General features: G+C 40.0%; 3 protein-coding genes across 5 annotated transcripts; 2 read left to right on the top strand and 1 right to left on the bottom strand.

The window, feature by feature from the left end:
• Window positions 1-911: 911 nt before the first annotated feature.
• On the top strand, window positions 912-21,407 carry LOC149040467 (uncharacterized). 3 transcript variants are annotated; one of them, XM_089181357.1, is made up of 5 exons: window positions 912-987; window positions 1,615-1,677; window positions 2,241-2,545; window positions 16,337-20,427; window positions 20,468-21,407. In XM_089181357.1, the coding sequence occupies exons 4-5, from the start codon at window positions 16,363-16,365 to the stop codon at window positions 20,717-20,719; spliced, it is 4,317 nt and encodes a 1,438-aa protein (XP_089037483.1). In that variant the 5' UTR covers window positions 912-987; window positions 1,615-1,677; window positions 2,241-2,545; window positions 16,337-16,362; the 3' UTR covers window positions 20,720-21,407. The 3 variants fall into 3 exon arrangements, with proteins under 3 accessions (XP_089037483.1, XP_089037482.1, XP_089037481.1); XM_089181356.1 differs by having other exon boundaries at window positions 2,325-2,545; window positions 16,337-21,407; XM_089181355.1 differs by having other exon boundaries at window positions 16,337-21,407.
• LOC149040469 (uncharacterized) lies at window positions 10,884-13,028 on the top strand. Its single transcript, XM_089181386.1, has 2 exons — window positions 10,884-11,398; window positions 11,520-13,028. The coding sequence occupies exons 1-2, from the start codon at window positions 11,047-11,049 to the stop codon at window positions 11,975-11,977; spliced, it is 810 nt and encodes a 269-aa protein (XP_089037512.1). The 5' UTR covers window positions 10,884-11,046; the 3' UTR covers window positions 11,978-13,028.
• On the bottom strand, window positions 13,091-16,274 carry LOC149040468 (uncharacterized). Its single transcript, XM_089181368.1, has 2 exons — window positions 15,537-16,274; window positions 13,091-15,415 (listed from the first exon to the last, which is right to left on the bottom strand). The coding sequence occupies exons 1-2, from the start codon at window positions 15,886-15,888 to the stop codon at window positions 13,683-13,685; spliced, it is 2,085 nt and encodes a 694-aa protein (XP_089037494.1). The 5' UTR covers window positions 15,889-16,274; the 3' UTR covers window positions 13,091-13,682.
• Window positions 21,408-26,571: the final 5,164 nt, after the last annotated feature.

Raw genomic sequence — 26,571 nt, 5'->3', positions numbered from 1 at the left:
CAGCGGTGACTAATTCAGCAATGAAGTGTTTTATTGTTTGTCTGATAAAGTAGTCACTTTCTACTTAAGATCGCACTGTTGATGCGCCTCACATTAATTCACTCAGTTCGCTCTGCTCAAGAGGCACTCTCCTTACAATAGTCTCTAAATTCAGTTATCTTCTGAACGAATTCTTCGTCACTTGTTTTCAAGGAAGGCGACTGAACATTGTGCATCATTCGATCTCGCAGTGGCGACCACATCAACTAAGAAATGTACGTAAAAGAAGACCTTCGTGTTGTTGATGATGGGATCATGCTTATTTTAGAACTAAAACCAGAAAATCAGTATCGTAGAATTCATTTTTTCCTCGTTTCTGTGCGGTATGGAATAGTTTCTTGAATATATAAAGTATTTTTAACAATTTCTCGTCATGAAATGGCACAGTTTTCCATGCAACTACGCATTTGAAAATAACACACGTTGGGCGATGCATGTAATTTCCGTGACAGGCTATAAAGGAATACCTTAGGTCACGCGATGTTTCGCCAACAACTTTAGTCACATGATGTAGATACAAACCAGTAAAGGTTTATCATCCAAACATCTAAATTAATTATTTATCCTTTTTAAAATGTTTTCACTTCCCATCCCGTATTCCACACTATCCATTTCCTCTTATCCTCCTTTTACTATTCCCAGGCTCCAAACGAATCGTAACTATTGTGCCGACCAAGTTCTTTCAGTTTCGACCTCCGCTTGCGCCCTGATTCATCGATTTCGTAGCTGGTCAGCTGGTCGTTCAATTGCTGTCTGAAAACTTGAAAACTTTGATCAGTCGCTTCAAGACGTAATCTTTACTTACGGTGGCACTAAGGTGACTGCTATTTCACATCAAACCCAACAGAAGGGCTAACATCGTGCACTGCAGTGATAAACAGAGAGTCCTGCTTGAGAAATTTCCGCCTTCGCTACTAGTGATTACACGAAGTGAGATCAAGTATTGTGGTAAGATTACTGATTCTTTTTTCTGTTTATGTCTGCTGATGTTATTTTCGTGCACTTGGTGGCTCACTATCAAAGATTCACTGGACAAGTGCAATGCATCATTGGGAATTATTTTTCTAATGGGCAATAACAGTGTCAATTTGATTTTGCCTTTACAAATCACTAGAAATTATGATGATCAGAATTCATTTCGCAGTTTACCGATTGTTTGTGTGTGATACATGCCTTTGTTGGAACAAGTAACAAATCACTGTAGTTAAGTTAGGGTGCATGTGAACTGAATCATGTAGAGGAGAATGTAAACGAACAGCTACGTAATCGTAAATTGGTGCGTTCGTATTTGTATCTCGACTCTTGTACCAAAAATGCCCTCCAAGGAAAGGGTTAAGTTTCATGTATTTTCACGCAATGGCCTACAGCTTGTTGTGGTTATTCTCCGCGGTGGCTGCTTCAGTAATGAAAAACTTTATTGTTTGTCTGATCAAGTCGTCAATTTCAAAGTAGGATCGCAGTGTTGATGCGCCTCATTTTTATTTAATCAGTTTGCTCCGCTCAAGAGGCACTCTCTATACAATAGTCTCCTAAATAAGTTATCTTCGTAAGAAATTCTTCATTGCTTGTTTTCAGGGAAGGCGACTGAACATTGTGCATCGTTCGATCTTGCAGCGGCGACCACATCAATAAAGCAGTGTAAGTAGAACAGTAAATGAAGACCATCGTGTTGTTGATGATGTGATCACGTCTATTTTTAGAATTGAAACCAAAAAAATCAGTCTCCTGGAATTAATTTTTTTCCTCGTTTCTGTGCGGGATGGAATAGTTTCTGGAATATGTAAGGTATTTTTTAACGATTTCCTGTCGCGAAATAGCGCAGTTTTCCATGCAACTGCGCATTTGAAAACGACACATGTTGGGTGATGCATGCAATTTCCGTGAGAGGCCTTAATGTGATATGTTAGGTCACGCGATGTTTCACCACATCGGGCGTAAAATAATTGTAACCGTTTACGGTCGTTTTCATATAGGGTGATTCAGCACAAGCTGGAGTTGATTCGATACATCGACTAAGTCGATCCGATATACGTAAAAAGTCGTTTCGAAACAACTTCAGTCTCATGATGTAGATACAAACTTGTAAAGGTTTATCATCCAAACATCTAAATTAATTATTTATCCTTTTTAAAATGTTGTCATTTCCCATCTCGTAATTCCACCCTGTACATTTCTTCTTATCCTCCTTTCACTATTCCCAGGCTCCAAACGAACCATAACTATTGTGCTGACCAAGTACTTTCAGTTTCGACTTCAGCTTACGCCTTAATTCACCGATTTTGTAGTTGGTCAGCCGGTCGTTGAATTGCTGTGTGACAACTTGGGAACTTTGATAAATCGCTTCAAGACCGTAATCTTTACTTACGGTGACGTTGAGGTGACTGCTGTTTCACGTCAAACCTAACAGAAGGGCCAACATCTTGTACTGCACTGATAAACAGAGTCCTAGTTGAGAAAAATCCACCTTCGCCACCGGTGATTACACGATGTGAGATCAAGTATTGCGGTAAGATTACTGATTCATTTTTCTCTTTATGTCTGTCAATGTTGTTCCTATGCACTTGGTGGCTCACTACCAAAGATTTACTAGACAAGTGCAGTACCTCACTGGGAATTATTTTTCAAATGGGCAATGACAATGTTAATTTGATTTTGCCTTTACAAATCTCTTCTTTCATATATTGTCACGTATTGGCCTACAGCTTGTTGTGGTTATTCACGGCGGTGACTACTTCAGCAGTAAAGTAGTTATTGTTTGTCTGATAAAGTCGTCACTTTCTACGTACTATCGCACCGTTGATGCGCCTCACATTAATCCAATCAGTTCGCTCTCGCTCTCGCAATCATAAACAAACAGACAAACAAACAATAGTCTCTGAAATCAGTTGTCTTCTCAAGAAATTTTTCGTCGCTTGTTTTCAAGGAAGGTGACTGAACATTTTGCATCGTTCGATCTCGCAGTGGCGACTACATCAACTAAGCGCTGTACTTAATAGAAGACCTTTCGTGTTCTTAATGATGTAATCAAGCTTATTTTTAGAATTGAAACCAAAAAAATCAGCATCGTAGAATTCACTTTTTTTCCTCGTTTCTGTGCGGGATGGAATAGTTTCTGGAATAAATAAGGTATTTTTCATCAATTTCTCGTCGTGAAATGGCATAATTTTCCATACAACTACGCATTTGGAAATGACACATGTTCGGCGATGATTGCAATTTGCTTGACAGGCTGTAATGGGACAAGTTAGGTCACGCGATTTCATCACGCCGGTCGTTTCCAAATAAGGCGATTCGATACAAGCTTAAGTTGATTTGAAACATCGATTTAGTCGATCTGCAGTACACGTCGAAAGTCGTTTCGACACAATTTCAGTCACATGATTTCGATACAAAGTAGTAAAGGTTTACAAACCAAACATGCAAATAAAGTGGCGATCTCTGTTAGAGCCGTTCAGGGGATTTCTCATCGGAAAAAAATTTTGCCTCAAATTTTGCCCATTGAACTATCTTTGGTTGCTAGTAAATAAGACCACATTGGTTTCTGGAGATACATTAAAAATTTTTTTTTATATGATATTCGATACGTTTTGCTCATCTTTTTCGTCACGAAACAGAATCGTTTGCCAGATTTTACCCGTTTAAATTTTTTGAGAATCAATCAGTGTGTTCTAAAAAGCTCAATCCTACTATCTTTCCTTTTCAAAATTGTTGCAATCTGAGATTTATAAGGCTACTAATAAAGAACGGTCGGAGTTTGTTCAACAGACTAATTTGCATAATTTTGCCGTCACGCTAGCAAAATCACCAAAAGTTTGAAGTCACTACGGCAAAAGAAATTAATAACTGCAAGATGTTTTTACATTTCTATGCTTTCGAACATCTTATTAGAGGAAGTCAACCGGAGTTTTTAATGGTCCGGTCTGGACTTAAGAAATATCACCCAGGAAAGAAAGAGTACTTTCGACCAATTTCAGAAAGCTATCTAACGGGTGTTTTTTAATAAATTATGGCGAACCTCTGTATAAACACATATCAAAATTGAAATACTTTCCAAACCCCTTAGATGTCACACAATAGTCAGGACCACAATCGATTTCTTGCTGCATGTGGTGTGTCACGAGGAGCGAGCTTGTCAAAAAAGAATGAAAAAATGTCTCAAGAGGTCAAAAAAGAACCTTTTGCAGCTTTTTTTATTAAGAGCTCTCTTCAAGCTTTTTGGTATTTCCAGAAACCAACGTGGTTCTATTTACTAACTACCAAAGATATCTTAATGGGCAAAAGTATGAGGCAAAACTTTTTCCAATGCGAGATGCCTGAACCACTCTTACAGAGATCGCTACTTAAGAAGTGGGGAGAAACGCGAGACGTAGTTGTAAAGCCTCTTCCTGTGTGCTTTGCAACAGAACAGAGCACAGTCAAGGTCTCTATTTGTTAATTAGAATGTCCAGGACTGTTACGAAATTTGCCAGAATGTTCCATGAGCCTGGTTTCATGAATGGTCCTTAAACCCAACGCTTTATTCTCTCTCCTTTACTCTCTACTTTGTTTTATTGATTTTATAACTGATTGATTTGAAATTGATTTATCAATTAATTGATTAACGCCCTTTAAGGTTACTTCCCACCTTCAAAGGCCGAAAAAAATTTGTTTTTTCTTTTATTTGACCAAACGGAATTAAAACATTTTACCTGTCCAAGAAAAAAAATCCCCAAAAGCACCTGAGTTATTTAGAAAAAAGTAATTTCAAATAAAAGTTAATAATCAGGAAGGTGTCATAATCTCCTACCTGGCCGAGTACCCTGAGGGAATTTCCGCGGCAACCGCTCATCTTGGGGCTCGTTTTGTTTACATCGCGCATTTGACAAAGTTCACACGTGGAAGCTCTTTGCTTATATGTCGTTAATGATCTCGCGACAAACAATCACACTGGTTTGATGCACTCTACTTTTATTCTCCTACTCACTGGTAACTCCGATCTCACAATCAATCAACCCAAATCATCTGATGCGGCTCTTCTCGGCTGGAATTCTCTGGCGTCAGCTCTTAGCGTCTCTCCTCTCCTTCGTTCAGGTCTGTTGCAGGTTAATTCAAGAGGATAAAGCAGCTGCAGTGGTATCTCTATGGGTGTCTTCCCAGCTTTTAGCTGCGCCCCTCTTATCATTCTATCCCGACCTTGAATCAGGCGTTCCACCACACCAATCTTCCATTTGCCTCTGTTACGCCCCTCTCCCTTGATAGGCATTACGTCTTCTTCTTTCAAGGTAGCTTCTTTCGTTTGATGGTTGAGACTGTGACGCTCTCTTAGGGCCTTTAGGTGCTAGATTGTCCATCTTTTCCATAGGACGTCCTTCCATTTCCGTAGGTACTTGGCGCGTTTTCTGAGGTCACAATTTCAACGTTGGTTGGTTCCTCTTAAGGAATTTGATTTGGCTGTCCAAATAGCATAGGGTTAGGGGTCAAAACTGGCATTTAAATATCGTCTTCTATATAACCAAGAAGTTGTCGTTAAGGGTTGTCTCCACATCCAAGATGACCCCTTCCAATTCATGCCAGCGCAGGTGACCGTTTCCGATTGCTTCGTACATACTCTGCTTCATGATGCCAATCAATCTTTCGAACTGACCGTCCCACCATGGAGCTCTTTTGAGATTACACTGCCACTGGATGTTTTGCTTGGCTAGCCCGTCGAACTTTCTTTAGCTATTTGGATGCGGAAACGTAGGTTCTCCCATTATCGGAGAAGATTTTCTCTGGCCGCCCTCGTCTCGCCATGAAACGTTTCAGACTGCGCAACAAGTGTTCCGTTGTTTAAACTGGTAGTAGATCCAAATAGACGGCACGGGTTGAGCTGTATGCATGAAGTAGAATGCATGGCTTCATCTCGCTTTTATTCTTGCTGAAGTACTTGATGGGCAAATTCGACTCCGATTGACTTGAAGGGCACTGATCCCTCTGTTCTTTTCTTGGGTAGGTTTCCAGTCGGTGGGTTTGCTAGGGCGGTTACTTGAAAGCGTTTACACCCAGGGCACTCATTTATCACTCTCTTTGTAAGTCTTCTAAGGGGAGGTATCCAATATTTCTCTCGTATCTTCGCGATTGTCAAACTGACTCCCTCATGGAGAGTCTGAAGTTGGGCGCGCAATACCAGCCTTTTGCTGAACAAAGCATCATCCGAAGGTAAATGGGGTAGTCTCCCTGGATAAGCCCTCTGCATTCGTACAGTTTATCTGCGTTCTTCTGGAGATTTAGACGTTGCTGATCTTCCTGAAAACCGCTCGTATCTTGGCATCTGACATGTGTCCCTTTTTCCCAGAACCTCTTCAGCCTACTAGTTTCTTAAGTAGTGATTGGTCCGGTGATTCTTTGCTGGTGTTTGGCTCTGCAGTTTCGAATAAAGCGCGAAACCTACCACTCGTCTCGGATGGTTGTCCATAGGTCCCATTTCTGCATCAGCTCATCATGTCCTTCATTTGTTTCAATGGTGACTGCTAGTACTTCCCTGATGACTGTGGCCCTCAGCTTGCGTCTCTCTGGTTCGACATGTCACATTATCTGGAGGCCACTGTTGCTGATGTGCTAACCATAGCGGTCTACGCCACCACAGGTCTGTTGTCTCGAACAAATTACCACCTCGGCTGCCGAGATCAGCAGGGTTGTCCGTCGTTACAACGTTTCGCCAACGGATGTAATTCTTGTCCTGATCTTTCGAACTCTATTTCTCACAAATTGTTTGTAATATCCACCCCCGTTGATCCATTGTCTAGCTACACTGCTGTCGAGCCAACCATACATGCTCCTGATTGTGAATCCTTGTAGAGCTTCCTTTAATTTGTCCTCAACATTGGTTGCCATGTACCCAGCGACTAACCCGAGCCTTGGTGTGGTTACACCTTTCTTCGTCAGTCTGCATGAAGGTCGATACTTAAGATTTCTTCCCGGTATTCGACAAGGCTTCTTTGGAATTCTACTTTTCTAGTCAGCATTCTTTCCCAGTTCTCCCACGTGTTCTTTACCTCTCTGGGAAGATCACGGTCCCAAGGTATTCAGGCGTCGCATATTTTTCTGTACAGCATCTTTCCAGCCAAGGTGACGGGTGAAGCTAATCCTAAATGGTCGTATATCTTAGATATCTTCCTGAGGATTTCTATCTTGGTTACTTTGACGATTGGGGCAGGAAAGGCAACTTTTATTGAGTCCACTGCTTTGTTCCACGGTGCGCCTAGCAGTTTGGTTTCCCACGTCTTTACACCCACATGGTACTTGGCGAAGATTTGACCTGTATCTAGCACAGTAGTTGGTTGTTGTCCCGCTGTTTCCTCCGCGGGCGTGGCAAGGCTGTGACTTGCTTCCTATTGAGTGGTTGAATTTTCTTCTGCCACTTTCTCTGAGGATGGTGGCTCTTCTAGGGATGGCAGATTTGAATGCCATTTGTGCAGCTGGAATCTCTCTTCTCTGAAAATAGCTTGGGCTGCTTTTTTCTCGACCACAGTTGTTACACCAGTAATCAGGTCGTCAACATGGAGGCTCCGTTTAACTTCTTCGACTTCGTTTGGGAAGTTCTGCTGAAGGTTTCGCAGGTGCTGATCTATAACTCCTCCAAGATGGAATGGTGATGTGGACAGCCCGAATAGTACTCGTGAGAATCTGAGTGACTCCGCTTGCTTGGTCTCTTTGGGGGTGCCTTTGAACTTTGTAATAACCAATTTTGGCAGCTTGGCGTTGATGTTTTGATTTTTTTTTCTCGTCGATTTTCTTCTCATATTTAAGTTTCTGCTCTAGTTTGGTTTTCTATAACTTCATTTCATCGTCGAATTTATTCTTTCTCTGTTTTCGGCTGGCTTTTCTTCTTCCTTCGCTGTCGTTTCCATTTCGGCACTCCCTAATTCTTTAATCGCTAACTCGATGTCATTGATGGCTTTCTCAAATTCGCTCATTCTTTCTTCCAATTTGCGCGCTGCATTCCAAAATGCCCTCCTTATCTTCTTCGGCTTCAAAACTATTTTCTTGAACGTTTATCTTGAGGTTGTGAACTTCATCGACTTTCTTTTTCAACGTGTCACGCAATCTGTTCGCGGACGTGATGTTCTTCTTCTCAATCGTAGTGACCAATTGCCCCATCGTAATCTTGAGGATTTCTAGCTTCGCGTCCATTGCCTTAGATAGCCGTTCGGTTGTTTTGGTCATGATGCTTGGTTTGTCCTTGCGGGGTTGTCACTTTTGTCGTAAATGATCTCGCGACAAACAGTAACACTGGTTTCATGTACAGTAACTCCGATCTCACAATCAATCAACCCAAATCACCTATCATAATCTATCTGCACTACGTCACGAACCAATCAATAAATGCAATGTAACGCTTCGATCACTACAAATCCAACAGAAGGAGCAACATCTTGCACTGCAGTGATAAACGGAGAGTCCTGCTTGAGAAATTTCTGCCTTCGCTCTTGGCGATAACACGATGTTAAATCAACTATTGTGGTAAGATTACTTATACTTTTTTTTGTTTACGTCTGCTAATGTTATTTCCGTGCACCTAGTGGCTCACTACCAAAGATTCACTGGGTCAGTGCAATACCTCATTGTAAGTACTCTCCATACAATAGTCTCTTACATCAGTTATCTTCTTTAGAAATTCTTCGTCGCCTATTTCAAGGAAGGCGACTGAACATTGTGCATCGTTCGATCTCACAGTGGCGACCACATCAACCAGGCACTGTACGTAAAAGAAGACCTTCGTGTTTTTGATGATGTGATTACGCTAATTTTTAGAATTGAAACCAGAGAATCTGTATCTTAGAATTCATTCTTTTCCTTGTTTCTGTGCGGGATGGAATGGTTTCTGGGATATATAAGGTACTTTTCGACATTATCTTGTCGATAAATGGCACAGTTTGCTATACAATTACGCATTTGGAAACGACACATGTTCGGCGATGCGTGTAATTTGCGTGACAGGCTTTAAGGGAATACGTTAGGTCACGCGATGTTTCACCACGCCGGGCGTAGAATAAATGAAACCGTTTACGATCATTTTCATATAAGGTGATTCGAAACAAGCTGAAGTTGATTCGATACGTCGATTAAGTCGATCCGATACAAGTCGAAAGTCGTTTCGACACAACTTCAGTCACATGATTTGGATACAAACTGGTAAATGTTTATCATCCAAACATCCAAATTAATTATTTATCTTCTTTAAAATGGTGTACATCGCGCCCGCAGCTCGATTGCTGTGGCTGACATGGTGACGAATGCGCTCTTCCCAATATTCCTTTTTAGAGATTATGCAACAATTGTCAGAAGGGAGGGAGCTAAAATCGAGAAGGGGGCAGTGTGTAAAACTCATTCAGAGAGCGAGGATAACACGTCATTCTTTGTATAGAGAGCAAAGGAGATGGTATTTAATTTTCCTGTCACCAAGTACATATATAACATCATATCGATAAAACATGATCTATGTGCCATCATATAACATCATATACACCCTAACTTCAGTTTGCATATTCTCCATACTGTCTTCTATACATTTCCTGAGGTGTTGACAAGGAGAATTTGTTTAACAATCAAGAGTTTCTCTAACTGGTGATCATTTTCCATACTCTCATGACCTTAATGTGAAATTCAGGGGTGATATTGTAAGGAGAAATTAGATGCTAGTCACTCTTAGGGGTTAAAAGGTTAAGAAAAAACCATCAGAGGGAGGGTCTCTTCAGATGTATTCACATTAAATGTAAAATTAAAAAAAATTTATTCTCTTGCCTTATTTCTATGACTACCTCCCTCGCTTGATTGCTGGACAGCAATTTTGCATGCAACTGGGTTTTAAAAAAATTAATTTGTACACCAAAATTTACCTAAAAGATGCAAAGTGATCAATAGTGGGCTGTAGAAACTTTTATTTTTGTCACAATCTTCACAATTGTTGACTTTTTGGGGTGTGTGGGATGATTCAAAAATGATTCAGGAGGTTTTATAATAAAGTTCGTATAAAACGCGCGCTGTTATTGGTTAAAAGAACGTGCTCTATCAGATTACAAAGCACAGAGCTGAGCTAAAGCTGTCACGTTATCTGCCAAATTCTCGGTTTGCAGCTAACGTCATACATTTATGCAGGTTAAACGTTCGCCATGTTGGTGCGCATCTCAGGTGCGTGTACTAGGTCCAACCATTTAGCAACAGGCCAGGCGCCGTTATTTACGTTATAACGTGAGCAGAGACAAAACACCTCACTTCTTTCGCGCTCTGGCCGCTTCCCGGCGTGCTTTACAACAGAACAGAACACCGTCAAGGCTTCTCTATTTGTAATATAGAATGTTCAGGAATGTTACGGAATTTGCCAGAATGTTCCATGGACCTGGTTTTATCAATGGTCCTTAAACCCAACACTTTATTTTCTCTCCTTTACTCTCTACTTCGTTTAACTGATTTTATAACTGATTGGTTTGAAATTAATTTATCAATTAATTAACTAATTATTTGGTTAACGCCCTTTAAATAGACTGCATGATATCTTTCAGCACGGAGCTCCTTTGACGCTTGCACAGGTCTTAAAAATACTGTTACCAGTTTTTAGCTGTCGCTTAAAATGGTTTAATTACCTTAAATTACCTTTAATTAGGGGGGAGTCTGGTTGAAATTTTGAGTTAAATTGTGAACTCGGTCAAATTTTTTTTCTACACGTTATTAGACAGGAAAATTATTCAACTTTAAAATATTAATGCCTCTAATATCAGAAATTACCCAGAAAATGGTAAAAAAGTTCAATCTTTATGACGTGTACAAGTTTGTTGATCCGTTTCCATGGCAACCGTTTCAAATAAATGTACTTTTAAGGTCTCTTGAGAGTCTTTTTTAAGTCCGATGATTCGTTTGTTCCTGTAGTCCCTTCCAAGACTTATCTGTGTATATTTCCAAAGCTTAAAAAAGGCCTGGTTGCTTAGTACGGGATCATTTCGCTGTTCATGCTGACTCCTCGTGAATCTAGCTCATAGTAGTAATAACGCCATGCCAAAGGGAGGAAAAATCGGACAAAAACAGTCCGTTCTGAAAAGAAGTTGTCGAAAAAAGATACCAAAATTCAAGGGAGTCCAAAAGCAGAAGAAACTTCCCGTGGAAGTTGCGAGAAATTCTGCTACAGAAATCACGTTTGTCGGTGAAGATGATATTGTGAGCGAGCAAATTCCACCGACCGCTGCTTCGGCGTCATTTAGAAAACTTGCTGTCGAATACACAGAAAGCTCTTCGGATGAAAGTATGGATCCGAAAGGTGAAATACCAGAAGGATACCGGCTTGTGTCCATTAATAGTCTTGTGGAATTTGCGAGAAGGATTCATTCCAATTCGCCATTTTCTTCCGGTGAGATAATTATTTGTTCTTTCGCAATTTACGTTGTATTCATCATAAAATGTGGTTCTTTATTGCTTTTCTCATCTTGTGTCGTTATCACTAAGTTATTTCTTTATTTTTGATGTTGTAGACCATCTAGAACTTCGAGAAATAAGCACAAGCCGATTTGGCCTCAGTAGCAGCTTATATGCTGTTTGTGATGATTGTGGTCTGTCGGAATTTCTGGCCACCGGTGATCATAATCCCTCCGACAATGCCCCCAGAACTGTGCAGGGAAAAGATTTAAATCGCAGAGTGGTTTACGCTGCCATTGAGATGGGAATTGGTAGAGAAGATGTTTCCAAGTTTTGTGAAATATTGAATATGCCTTTTTCCTTGAGCAAAGATACCTGGCACAGTCATGAAGATGCCTTGCTTCAAGCTCACACTGAAGTTCTCCAGGTTGAATTGGAGAAAAACAGAAGGGAAGCAAGGAAGCTGGCTATGACAGAAGAAGGGATCAGTGCAGGGGATGAGGACACTGAAGTAAACATCCCAGTCAGTTTTGATGGCACATGGTCCAAGAGAGGATTTGCATCCTATTTATGAGAGGCTCAGTGATCTTGCCCTTCTTTCACGCTGTCTTCCTGGGTTTACTCAAAATGCAAATGAGTCTATCAATTCATTAGTGTGGATTAGATGCCCAAAACACAAATGGCATGGAAGGAAAATAATTCTTTTGGCAACAGCATCAGCTACCCTTCAATTTAGTGCAGGAGCAACAGCAAAGCATGAGGTGATGGCAAGGGCTGGGCTTGCTGTTGGGGGCCACACCAGGAAAGAGAGCACCAGAAGAGACTCTGAGCGAATCAAAAAGGCTGAAAAAAAGATCCAGGATCAACATAAGAAATACAGAGTTGCTCGAAGACAAGCAAAACAAAGAGATGAGGAGCAGCGGAGACAAAAAGAGGGCACAACATACAGTGCTGGTGCTTTCAACGAACTGACTGTTACTACAGCACCAGCAAAAAAAAGAAAAAAAAATAGAAATTGTGATTTATAACTAGAAAATGATCTCAGGATACTTTAATAAGGCTGTTTTTTAAATTAATTAATGATTGTTTTGTTTAATGGATGTTTCACCACTGATTTTGCTTTCGAAATTTTTAAGCAGCATTTTTCTCAAAAAGGCATTTTTACGGAGTTTTTAGATGCCCCCCTAGACTTTTTTCATTTGCTTTTATCCATTTTCTGCCAAATTTGGCTCAGTTACTTATGAAAGGCTGCTCTACAAACCTATTGAGCCTTTTTTCTTTTTGATGAATTCTGTTGAAGTTATTCCAGGTTAAACTCTTTACAAGAGTATGCTGTTGCTATGACAACACAATTTGGTGAAAACCAAAATTGCTCAATAGGTTTGTAGGAGAGTTTGTGTAGTGTTATTGTGTGAAATATTATGCTTACTGTATTACTAGAACAGAAAAAAAAGCAGGGGGGCATGAAATTAGTGAGAATTAGCCTCCATGATGAATTTGGTTAATATTTAACCATAAATTTGCTTATTATGGTCTGCGAACCATATGCCACATTAGGTTGTGGGTTAGTCTATTTGCATGCAAAATTTTATGGTGATACATTAAATAGCTGGAGTTTTATAATCTCTACAATCTATTACAAATTTGGGCCCAAAATGTAACCAGACTCAATAGATTGTAGAGATTATAAAACTCCAGCTATTTAATATATCACCATAAAATTTTGCATGCAAATAGACTAACCCACAACCTAATGTGGCATATGGTTCGCAGACCATAATAAGCAAATTTATGGTTAAATATTAACCAAATTCATCATGGAGGCTAATTCTCACTAATTTCATGCCCCCCTACTTTTTTTTCTGTTCTAGTAATACAGTAAGCATAATATTTCACACAATAACACTACACAAACTCTCCTACAAACCTATTGAGCAATTTTGGTTTTCACCAAATTGTGTTGTCATAGCAACAGCATACTTTTGTAAAGAGTTTAACCTGGAATAACTTCAACAGAATTCATCAAAAAGAAAAAAGGCTCAATAGGTTTGTAGAGCAGCCTTTCATATGTAACTGAGCCAAATTTGGCAGAAAATGGATAAAAGCAAATGAAAAAAGTCTAGGGGGGCAGCTAAAAACTCCGTAAAAATGCCTTTTTGAGAAAAATGCTGCTTAAAAATTCCAAAAGCAAAATCAGTGGTGAAACATCCATTAAACAAAACAATCATTAATTAATTTAAAAAACAGCCTTATTAAAGTATCCTGAGATCATTTTCTAGTTATAAATCACAATTTCTATTTTTTTTTCTTTTTTTCGCTGGTGCTGTAGTAACAGTCAGTTCGTTGAAAGCACCAGCACTGTATGTTGTGCCCTCTTTTTGTCTCCGCTGCTCCTCATCTCTTTGTTTTGCTTGTCTTCGAGCAACTCTGTATTTCTTATGTTGATCCTGGATCCTTTTTTCAGCCTTTTTGATTCGCTCAGAGTCTCTTCTGGTGCTCTCTTTCCTGGTGTGGCCCCCAACAGCAAGCCCAGCCCTTGCCATCACCTCATGCTTTGCTGTTGCTCCTGCACTAAATTGAAGGGTAGCTGATGCTGTTGCCAAAAGAATTCTTTTCCTTCCATGCCATTTGTGTTTTGGGCATCTAATCCACACTAATGAATTGATAGACTCATTTGCATTTTGAGTAAACCCAGGAAGACAGCGTGAAAGAAGGGCAGGATCACTGAGCCTCTCATAAATAGGATGCAAATACTTTTCAAACACCGGATCTAGGTGGTGAGGCTTATCAGGGCAAGGAATTTTCTTCTTGTACCTGCACCAAGAATTGTTTGGGCAATACTTGTGTCTTTCTTTGTTTGGTAACTTCAAGCTGTGGTACAAGCCAGCCATAATTTCAGTCTGCATAACCTGGACAGCAGCATCTCGCTCCTCTACAGAGTTAACGTCTCTGTTGACATTATTTCGAATAGCTTTCCCATAAGAGCGTTTCATTTTCTCAATTGCTGTTTTTGTTAATCGACCCTGTCTTCCTTTCACAGGCTTACCATCTTCTAGTTTTAAAGCAGTTCTTTGAAATTCGTACAGAGCCTTTCCTAGCCTCTTCTGGACATGTCCAATACAATCAAGTTTGATTACTCTATTGCAATCCACAGATCCATCAAGATGTTCATTTTCCCACTTGACATAATCTTCAGATGCCTTCCAAGTTTTGTATTCTTCACTTGTTGACTCTAAAGATTCATATTGATTACAAATGTCACATGCCCCATAGTAGTTCCAAATGGCACTATAAGACTTAGAGTCTCCATCGGAAATCATAAATTTGTATCGAATGGAGTAGTCTTGACTCCTACCCCACAGACGCTTTGCAGATTCCATCTCCATGCTAGCACTTGAGCCTCCAAAACTACCCAGACAGGTATGGTTTTCAGCCCACTGTTCAAAGTCATGTTCATTTAAAGATGATTTTTTTTGTATGCAAGTGTTGCATACCTTTGAAATGACTTCGTAATCCAAAACCTTTCCAGTAGCAGCTGAGATGACAAAACCAATTCCATGGTTGGCAGTGTATCCTCTCCTGGACCATGTGCCATCAAAACTGACTGGGATGTTTACTACAGTGTCCTCATCCCCTGCACTGATCCCTTCTTCTGTCATAGCCAGCTTCCTTGCTTCCCTTCTGTTTTTCTCCAATTCAACCTGGACAACTTCAATGTGAGCTTGAAGCAAGGCATCCTCATGACTATGCCAGGTATCTTTGCTCAAGGAAAAAGGCATATTCAATATTTCACAAAACTTGGAAACATCTTCTCTGCCAATTCCCATCTCAACGGCAGCGTAAACCACTCTCCGATTTAAATCTTTTCCCTGCACAGTTCTGGGGGCATTGTCGGAGGGATTATGATCACCGGTGGCCAGAAATTCCGACAGACCACAATCATCACAAACAGCATATAAGCTGCTACTGAGGCCAAATCGGCTTGTGCTTATTTCTCGAAGTTCTAGATGGTCTACAACATCAAAAATAAAGAAACAACTTAGTGATAACGACACAAGATGAGAAAAGCAATAAAGAACCACATTTTATGATGAATACAACGTAAATTGCGAAAGAACAAATAATTATCTCACCGGAAGAACAGGGCGAATTGGAATGAATCCTTCTCGCAAATTCCACAAGACTATTAATGGACACAAGCCGGTATCCTTCTGGTATTTCACCTTTCGGATCCATACTTTCATCCGAAGAGCTTTCTGTGCATTCGACAGCAAGTTTTCTAAATGACGCCGAAGCAGCGGGCGGTGGAATTTGCTCGCTCACAATATCATCTTCACCGACAAACGTGATTTCTGTAGCAGAATTTCTCGCAACTTCCACGGGAAGTTTCTTCTGCTTTTGGACTCCCTTGAATTTTGGTATCTTTTTTCGACAACTTCTTTTCAGAACGGACTGTTTTTGTCCGATTTTTCCTCCCTTTGGCATGGCGTTATTACTACTATGAGCTGGATTCACGAGGAGTCAGCATGAACAGCGAAATGATCCCGTACTAAGCATCCAGGCCTTTTTTAAGCTTTGGAAATATACACAGATAAGTCTTGGAAGGGACTACAGGAACAAACGAATCATCGGACTTAAAAAAGACTCTCAAGAGACCTTAAAAGTGCATTTATTTGAAACGGTTGCCATGGAAACGGATCAACAAACTTGTACACGTCATAAAGATTGAACTTTTTTACCATTTTCTGGGTAATTTCTAACATTAGAGGCATTAATATTTTAAAGTTGAATAATTTTCCTGTCTAATAACGTGCAGAAAAAAAATTTGACCGAGTTCACAATTTAACTCAAAATTTCAACCAGACTCCCCCCTTAAGTTTTAGATTTGGTAATTATTTTGGACTGTCAGCTGATATTAGTATTTTTAACAAAGGTTTACAAGACACGCCCACAAAAGACATGACCGCTGCAAAAGAATATACTGATGAGCAACTAAACTATTTCAAGATTTGTCACGTCGCAACTGATATCATAACCGAAGGTTTGCGAATAATTTTCAAACAAGAATGGGACAGTCGTTACAGGACGACTTTTGGAGAATGGAAAGATGATCCTAGTAACGGGAAAGACTTTTATAGTAACGAGTCCCCGAAAAACCAAAGGAGGAACAAGCATATGTTGTCGACCATGATTAAAGGAAACAGAGCGGAATGGGATTCTACGATGTTGCTTTACGCCATTCTCTACTCCGATTGCATCTACAGTCTAAACGCGGTGGTGAGAACGAATGTCGACGATCTCAGAAAATTTCGCAATGAAGAATTTGCTCATATGCCACAAGGTCAACTTTCGGAGTTAGACTTTAAAATTACCATTGGCAAAGTTTTTGCTGCATTCCAAGCACTAGGTCTTTCCACTGTAGAAATTCAAGAGATCATAAACCAAAAGACGTTTCCGACAGAGGAGGTAAGAGATCTCTTAGACAAAGTGAAAGCTTTAAAGAAAGACTTGGACAAAAAAGAGAAAGACAACAAGGACCTTGAAGATCAGCTGAAGAAGATAGAGAGTCAACGCCAGGATCTGGAAGATCAGCTCAAGGAAACAAAAAAACAACGAATTTGTCTTGAAGATCAGCGCAAGGAAACTGAAAAACAACTACAGGCTCTTAAAAATGAGATTAACGAAACAGAAGAAAAACGAATGAGCCTTGAGGATCTCTTAGAAAAAAAAGAAAATGAGCTAAAAGAAACAGATGAAAAACGCAGGAACCTTAAAGATCAGCTCAAGACAACAGAAGAACGACAAAAGATCCTTAAAAATAGCTTAAAGGAAACAGAAGTGAGACGAAAGAGCCTTGAAGAACAGTTAAAAGACAAAGAAAAACAACTGAAGAACCTTGACGATCAGCTGGAGAAATCCGAACTTCTACGACAGGTTCTTTCAGAACAACTACTGAACGACACCTCCCCGTTTTGCATTCTCCCTCCTAAACCTTCACACGACATAGCAAGTCGTGATGTTGAGGTTGCTGACATCACGAACCAGCTGCAGGAGCTTAAGGGAGCTGATGCGAGCACTTTAAGTATCTTGTATATATCCGGAAATCCTGGAAGCGGTAAATCCCAATTGGCAGGTCTTGCAGCCGAGAGGTTTTACGAGAAAGCCCAAAAAGATTCCTTCTCTAAAGTGTTTGTTATGACATTGAATGCCGAGACGCTGGGCACACTTTTAGATTCTTACATCACGTTCGCTCGACAAATGAAGTGCCCCGAAGATGCGATTACACAAGTCCATATCTCCAAAGATTTGAAGACAGAGGACAAGATTAACAGCCTGATATCCTTAATCAGCTCAAAGATCGGTCAGTACGAGTCCTGGCTTCTGTTGGCTGACAATGTGAAAAGCTTATCTGAAATGCATGTTCATTTACCCCAGCAAGGACACGGACAATGGGGAAGGGGGTATCTGTTGATCACAACCCAAGATAGTACATGTATACCGTTAACAAGCACTTCCATTCGACACATCTCAGTCAGCGAGGGTATGCAGTCCCAAGAGGCGTGTTCTTTATTAGCCCTTATTTCTGGTATCAGTGATAGTGAGATGGAAGAACTAGTAGCTAGAGAACTCGACTACCAACCTCTTGCTTTAGCAAGCGCAGCCACCTATGTGAAGCAACTCCGACAGAGCAAACGTTTCTCAGAGTTTGGATGGAATGACTTTCTTAGGAAAGTACAGAAAGGGCAACGTGATGCGACAGAGACTCTACTTACAGAGACCAACCCATGTTACAAGAAATCGATGACAACAGCAACAATACTGACCATTAAAGAAGTGATGCAATCAGACAAAATCATACATCATGCATTAAGTTTTCTCTGCCTCCTTTCGTCACAGCCCTTAAATGCGGATATCGTGGTGAATTATATCGTAAGCGTCGATGAAGGAATAAAAGATGAAGAGATGATAATTATGAAACTCCAAAGATGTTCGCTAATTTTAACACATGAAGATGAGTTTGGCTTCCACACACGGGTACATCAGGTTGTACGCGATGTCGTAAAGTCTTTGATTAAGGGCTATCCGGAAAGCCGTCACACGAAAACTTTGAAAAGCGCTGTTGCGGCGTTTAACCAGTTTATTGATGACAACCTACCGGAGGAATCGTCAGATTCAATTTTGCAAAGCCGCTCCCTTGCCCTACATTTGGAAAATTTCATTCTTTGTTTTGAAAACATACTTTCGAAAGCTGTCCTTCCTCAAATATTCCAGCCTGGAATGGAAAATCTCGGCAAGATGTGTGAGAACCATTGTCATTTTCAGGCCGCAAAGAAATTCTATGAATTTTCATTGCAATTTTTCCTCCAAAAGTTTGGACCAAAGCACACTAGTGTGGGAACTAGTTACAATAACTTGGGTGTGGTGCACTCCAAACTGGGCGACTTTGAGAAGGCCAAGGAGTATCACGAACTTGCTCTGCGTATTAGACAGAAAAAGCTAGGAGCTGAGAATGTAGACGTGGCAACTAGTTACAATAACTTGGGTCTGGTGCACTCCAAACTGGGCAACTTTGAGAAGGCCAAGGAGTATCACGAACTTGCTCTGAGTATCTACCAGAAAAAGCTAGGACCTGAGAATGTACAAGTGGCAACTAGTTACAATAACTTGGGTCTGGTGCACTCCAAACTGGGCGACTTTGAGAAGGCCAAGGAGTATCACGAACTTGCTCTGAGTATTGACCAGAAAAAGCTAGGACCTGAGAATGTACAAGTGGCAACTAGTTACAATAACTTGGGTCTGGTGCACGAACAACTGGGCGACTTTGAGAAGGCCAAGGAGTATCACGAACGTGCTCTGAGTATTTACCAGAAAAAGCTAGGACCTGAGAATGTACAAGTGGCAACTAGTTACAATAACTTGGGTCTGGTGCACTCCAAACTGGGCGACTTTGAGAAGGCCAAGGAGTATCACGAACTTGCTCTGGGTATTAACAAGAAAAAGCTAGGACCTGAGAATGTACAAGTGGCAACTAGTTACAATAACTTGGGTCTGGTGCACTCCAAACTGGGCGACTTTGAGAAGGCCAAGGAGTATTACGAACTTGCTCTGAGTATTTACCAGAAAAAGCTAGGACCTGAGAATGTACAAGTGGCAACTAGTTACAATAACTTGGGTTCTGTTCACCAACAACTGGGCGACTTTGAGAAGGCCAAGGAGTATCACGAACTTGCTCTGAGTATTAAAAAGAAAAAGCTAGGACCTGAGAATGTACAAGTGGCAACTAGTTACAATAACTTGGGTCTGGTGCACGAACAACTGGGCGACTTTGAGAAGGCCAAGGAGTATCACGAACTTGCTCTGAGTATTAAAAAGAAAAAGCTAGGACCTGAGAATGTACAAGTGGCAACTAGTTACAATAACTTGGGTTCTGTTCATGAAGAACTAGGCGACTTTGAGAAGGCCAAGGAGTATCACGAACTTGCTCTGGGTATTAACAAGAAAAAGCTAGGACCTGAGAATGTACAAGTGGCAACTAGTTACAATAACTTGGGTCTGGTGCTCGACAAACTGGGCGACTTTGAGAAGGCCAAGGAGTATCACGAACTTGCTCTGAGTATTAAAAAGAAAAAGCTAGGACCTGAGAATGTACAAGTGGCAACTAGTTACAATAACTTGGGTTCTGTTCACCAACAACTGGGCGACTTTGAGAAGGCCAAGGAGTATCACGAACTTGCTCTGAGTATTAAAAAGAAAAAGCTAGGACCTGAGAATGTACAAGTGGCAACTAGTTACAATAACTTGGGTTCTGTTCATGAAGAACTAGGCGACTTTGAGAAGGCCAAGGAGTATCACGAACTTGCTCTGGGTATTAACAAGAAAAAGCTAGGACCTGAGAATGTACAAGTGGCAACTAGTTACAATAACTTGGGTCTGGTGCTCGACAAACTGGGCGACTTTGAGAAGGCCAAGGAGTATCACGAACTTGCTCTGAGTATTAAAAAGAAAAAGCTAGGACCTGAGAATGTAGACGTGGCAACTAACTACAATAACTTTGGTCAAAAAGCCACGACCTATGCGTGTTTATGATGCGTCTGTACCAGCTATGAAAAGTCTCGTGAAGTCCGTTTATTTGGGTCAGGACATTTTACAGGAAGCCGAGGAGTGTCATGTTCCTCCCACAAACTACCGTTCCCGGAAACGTGCGGGTGGAGATAGTCTTGCTGCAGTTATGAAGGATAGGATCGATGCCTTGAGTCAAAGCTCGTTTGAAAGTAGTGTTAAATCCTCTAAAAAGCGAAAGACAAAAAAGGAGTGAGAAATAGGAGGACAGAAATCGTACATATTAGTTACAAGTCATTTTCTTGAATTACTGAGATTCCCAGACGAGACAATGAAAGGAATTATTTCGTAACATAACCGGAAGATTTGAATACAACTCACGAGATTAAATTTCGAATTAGTATTGTTCGTAACAGCCCGTGTTCAGTATGTTTCTTGACATCAAAACCTTTCCGAATAGGTGGAATAGACTTGTTCGTGTTTTCGATTGGCTGTCCTCTTCTTTTTATAAATTTAAATCAGGATATTCTTTATTTTTTGTCAAACAACAGGCAATTCCTATCTGGCAATTTTTTTTTAACCTTAGACAGCTTTGCTGTAAAGAAAAGTTTTAAAGCCAACAGTAGTTCAGCTTTTCAATTAACGCGCACAAACTGCACACTGTTTGGAAACTGTTCCTTTGACGATGCTATCGTAGCCTTAGCTCATTTAGTAGCCAAACATCCTACGTTTTCAATTTTATCGAGCCGTGTTTCTACTCATAATTATAAGCGTGTAGCTGTAAAGATATCCTTGCGATAATTTCAATAAGTTCTTATCAATCGAATAAGTTATCTTCCTGTTACTTTACTTGGACATTATATTCTCGAAATAATTTCGTAAAAAAGACCGTGGTTAGTCATCATGGTGAATAACAATAAAAGCTAAGTTTTTGGTTTGTCTCACGATGTAATCACGTGTGATGTAGATCGCGACGTTTCGACTACATACTGCTATTCTTCTTCAGGCGACGAGGTCGACTAGTCATGCCTGATCTTATAAAGCATGATGCTCTGCCGTGATTGGTTGTTTTTCCACAGCTCTGATTGGTGCATTTCGATCCTTGCTGTTTCACTCAGTGATTTGCTCCCTCGGCGGTCCACTGTCGCGCGGCTCTCCTGTTGTGTTTTTTGGTCGTGGGCATCCACGCTTCTGGAATTTCTATTCCACTATCCCTGTTGATGTTGTCAGGGTGAAGTCTTATATGAATTGCCTTTTGACCCTGCGCGTGTAGTAATAAGGGTCACGATCAATAAACTTTACTTCGTTCCAGAGTGGCTTGTGACCGGTGTTGTGGGCATGCTGTGAAACGGCGGAGGTCTCGGTACGGGCGAGTCGGATGTCTCGATCATGCTCCTTAATTCCAGTCTCTCCGATGTACACCTTGCCGCATTCACAGGGAATCCTCAGTGTTATCACTCGTATGATTACAGACCGATTACCATTACTTATTACGATAAATTCCCAATTAATTAATGTTGGAACCGAGTGCTGACTATTTTAAAAATCCTTGTCTCCTTGAGCTCGGTAAGAACGCCATTGAGGTTGATCTCCGTGTGCCAGGAAATGATATCAAGTTTCCGTTCTCGCCGAGCTATTTCCCCCGATTTGACAGCGTTTAAGTAAGGAAACCTAAAAATATATTGCAGCTGGAAAACCTATTGTCACAGTGGTTAATGAACTTATCGTTAACCTAGAAAGTCGTGGAAGTTTTCCTGCGGATTTTCCCAAAATAATCAGCAACGAAGAAATGCCCCAATCCAATGATCGCGTACCATCCGTGAAAGCAACTTTTTGGTAAAAGGGTATGGAAAACATCAACAAAGTCTTGTAAAAAGTCCTGCAAAGTCATGGAATTTTACTGATCGGAAAGAATACGAATCCTTTTGTTTCTTGGTTCCTCAGTCAGTTCGGAAGAATTTTGACCCAACATTCATAGCGACTCTGCAGGGTTCAAGTTTAAACACTTGATTCCCGAAAGGCCAGATTCAAGAAAGTTCTTGGAAATCAGGCTGAATTTTTACGAGTTTAAGTCAATGGAACTCCGTGTATTTGAACTGTTTAGGGAAGCGTAAAACAGCACGGGATACAGGGGAGTTCTAGTGAGCTGTCTAATGCTCAGAGGAATTGTGCAAATTGGGTGTTACGCTACCTTCGCGGACCTTTCGAGGCAGTTTTGTAAATATGGTTAAAAAGGTAACTTTCACTATCATAAATAGGGTAGATTTGGATCCATTTTGTTTGTTTCTGTTTAAGAAATAAGAAAGGATCCCGGTTTGAAACAAAATCCCGCATATGTCCCTTTTTTTTTAAGAGAGGATGTCAGCATCCATCGAACAAATTTAAAATATTGTGGCAAGTCGCCCAAAATTCGTTTTCTCCCTTACTACTAAAACAAAGGATTATGCTGACAGAAATATCGGAGGTCAAGTAAATTCGTTACATGAGGTCACACAACTCGGGTAATATTCACGGTGAAAATTTGCATATTTGAGCGGTCGAACGAAAAAGATCATTTCTCTAAAACTAAAATATATTTTCACCAAAAAACTACACCACAATTATTAGGACATATTGGGCTACAGAAAATGAAAGTAGGAGAGAAAACGAATTTTGGGGACTTGCCGCTGTTTGTCTGATGCATGACGACATTAGCTTTTAAATCGCGTATTCCCATTGGAGGATATCTCAATGAGGATTCAGAAATAACCATTGGAGAGTTAGGTGGACGAAGGTGATGCACTAAAATATATCCCTAACTGATATCATTGAATGTTTCAGCTTAATCAGATTTAAATTCAACTGAGATGAATCTTAACGACAAACCTGATGCTCTAGCCCCTCCCACACCTCCCCCCGCCTCCCCCCTTTCTGACAGAAACGACCACGAAACGCACACACGTAGATTTGTTGTTTTTATAGTTTAATTTAAAAGGATATTAAACTTACTTTTACAATAGTCATCTCAGCCATAATTAAGGCATAGAAAGATGAATAATGATAAAAACTAAACTTTTCACAAATTCTCATTCCCTGTATATTGTTAGTATTGTTTAACTAATGTAGAAAATACAGAGATAGAAAAAGGTTTTGTAGGCGGTAATTTCCATTGGCGGTCGTGAAAACCCTTACCGCCGTTCAGTTTACTCGCCTGTTGTTCGTTGAAGTGTTCATTTCAATACGGGATTTCTCCAGGTCGTCGTTGAGTGACCTTAAAAAAAGTAAGCTTGTATAAAAGGTGTGATCTTTACTGTTTGAAACGATTCTGAAAAAAGTATTTAGACGTCTGTACTTGCCATAATTCTGGCGCAAAAGAACAGAGTAGTATGGGTCAATGTATAATCTGAAACAAGTGAGGGCGTAAAGACTTAATAACCCTTTACACCTCAGTCTAGTTTTAGTATGCATATTCTCCTCACTGTTCGCTTTACATTTCTTGAGGTGCTGTCAAGGAGAATTTGTATTACAATCAAGAGCTTGTTTAGTTGGTGATCATTTCCTTTATTCTCGTGACCTTAATGTTTGATTCAGCGGTTGTACTGTAAGGACAAATCAGATGCTAGTCACTCCTAGGGGTTAAAGTTTTGAATCACAAAAGTGGGCCGAGGTTAACTCTCTCCCTGTTTTCTTTGTAATTTTACCCTCAATATTCGAGTTACCAGGGTTCAACTGTAGAACGAAAACAAATTATGCTTTATTTACAAACATGAATATTAACTCCGAACAACTCTCTCCTTTCTTAGTTGAAATTAGCTCAGCTAGTCAGCTATTGTATCTGTTGCATTCCTTTTCCATGCCTGCCGGGGACCACACCGTCACTTGGCATCAAACCACTGGTGCTAAGTGACGGTGTGGTCCCCGGCGAGGCAAAGTTTTCAAAGGAGGCAGGGTTAACAAGCTGGTTTTCAACGATAGTGAGTCGTGCTTCTACCTGAAGCATCTAAACTGGAAATTTTTGAAGCAAAGGGCGGCTTAGCGTCGGTTTCACGGGGAAGATTGAATTTCTAGTGAATTAAAATGAAACTAAAGCATATGTCTCGGATTCTGCGTTGGATTTGTTGCTTCTATATATAGGATCGGACGTTCGAGAATGGAGTGTGCAGCCTTGAGCTTCTCTTATGTAGTAAACCTAGAAATGGATAACTCGCTAAAATGGCTTCTTTTCAAAATAGTAAGCTGTCAGATAATAAGCGATACACTGTGGAAGTAAGGTGAGGTATTTTTATTGAGTATTTGACTGTATTTTTATATTCCTAAGAGAGGTCGTAAATATTCCCATACAAATTGTAATTTTATTATAACTCTTATTTGATGATTGAAGTCGTCTGGTAGCTCATGTGTTTGGGGAACGATTTTATCAATTGATGGTATAGTTACTTTCACTGACGATTGATCCTCACGATTTGCTTCATGACAGGGGTTCGTGATTCTAAGGCCACCATAACATGTCGCCCACTTGAACTGCAGCTACGTTCCGTTATAGCTGGAATAAGGACATTTGATATTGCATTCTCCAGAGGTTCCTCCGTAGAAGATCCTGAATATCAGGTAGTGTTGGAAGGAAATAGGTCCAGCGGTGTTTCAGGCCAAAGGTGAAAGCAACATAGCATTCTTGAGGCTGTGACAGTGTAAACTCGGCTAACTTGGCCACTTCTTCTGTCCAGCTCGTGACTTTGTTAATGATGTATTATAAGAATAATAATTGTATTAACCCTTTAACTCCCATGAGTGACCAAGACAGAATTTCTCCTTACGATATCAATACAATATCAAGCAGGATAGCGATGAGATTAGAGAAAAATATAAATAAGGAGATTATTGGTTGATCGAATACCAAATTCTCCAAATGAAATCTAAAGAATTGTATGAAATATAGTAAGAAGAATTACTAGTGAAATCTTGGCAGTGAAAGGATTAATTTAGTACTGAGAGACTTCACTTTAAGATGATTAAGGGTACATTCCAATAAAAGTGCCTAAACAAAAATCATAGGTTGCCATTCTTGGTCATTCAAGGACACAATTTAGTTCTTTATTTGACAGGTTATTTGTGTTTTCGCAAGGTAGCATTTTTTTTCATTCCATCCAGCTAGGTGATGATAAATGGCTGCATTTTGCTGACATGTCTTTAAGACTTCTTCCTTCCAAAAACTATTTCTTGATAAATATGATAAATAAGTAATCACTCTCACTGAGTGAGATTAGGGTTGCAAAACTGGTCTATAAGTGGCATACTTCAGCATGAAATAAGTTATTGAAAGCAATTGTGGAGGTTAGTTGAACAAAGGGGTAAGTTTCTGAAGAAACTGTCACGGTGTTGGGTCAGCAGGAGAGTATAACAGGGTAATTTAGTGTTATCATTTGAGTTGATAAAGTAAATTGGCCACTGTAAAGAATCTAAAGGCTTTTGAATCTTCCACAGGAGACAATGAAGAAACAAGCAGAATGAATGCAACATGGGAATATCCTAAGGTACATGTAACTGTACATGTAATTTCAATTCTCTCAGATCCTCCTTAAGATTGGTAGAACTGAGATGCACTTGCTTGTTTGTTTTTTTGTTGGTTTTATTTGCTTCTTTCAAACTTTGGCTCCAAGAATTATGGTTGCCGAAAAGAACCACACTTTTGTATTTGTTGCAAAAAGAGGGAGTTGGATTTTGGATAAGAATTCCTTCTGCTCCATAATTTCAAAAAAAGAAAATGTCAAACTTGCACTTGTGTAATATAATATTCAGAATAAACTAAAATGAAAAAGCTACAGTTAAATTTTTGATAGGAAAAGCTAATGATTGTTAAATTCAGATTCTAGGGATATTTTCAAGAGAGAAATGTGTGGTAATAAAATTGGATCACAAGAGGTAATTACTGAGTAAAAAATACAATTTTTCCTTTGGAATATAAAATAAATTTATTTGTAATTACAAATAATAATGTAATGTAATATTTATCTGTAACCAATAGATGCACTTGTAACAGGCACCATCTGAACCTAAAATGGGTTGAGGAACACTTTAGTGTATCTTTTGTGAAACTTATTTCTATAAGTAAAGCTGTAGAAATAATCTTTT

Source organism: Pocillopora damicornis, chromosome 9 (assembly GCF_964200805.1).
Source record: "Pocillopora damicornis chromosome 9, jaPocDami1.2, whole genome shotgun sequence".
NCBI lineage: Eukaryota > Metazoa > Cnidaria > Anthozoa > Scleractinia > Pocilloporidae > Pocillopora > Pocillopora damicornis.
This window is presented reverse-complemented; position numbering and strand designations above follow the sequence as displayed.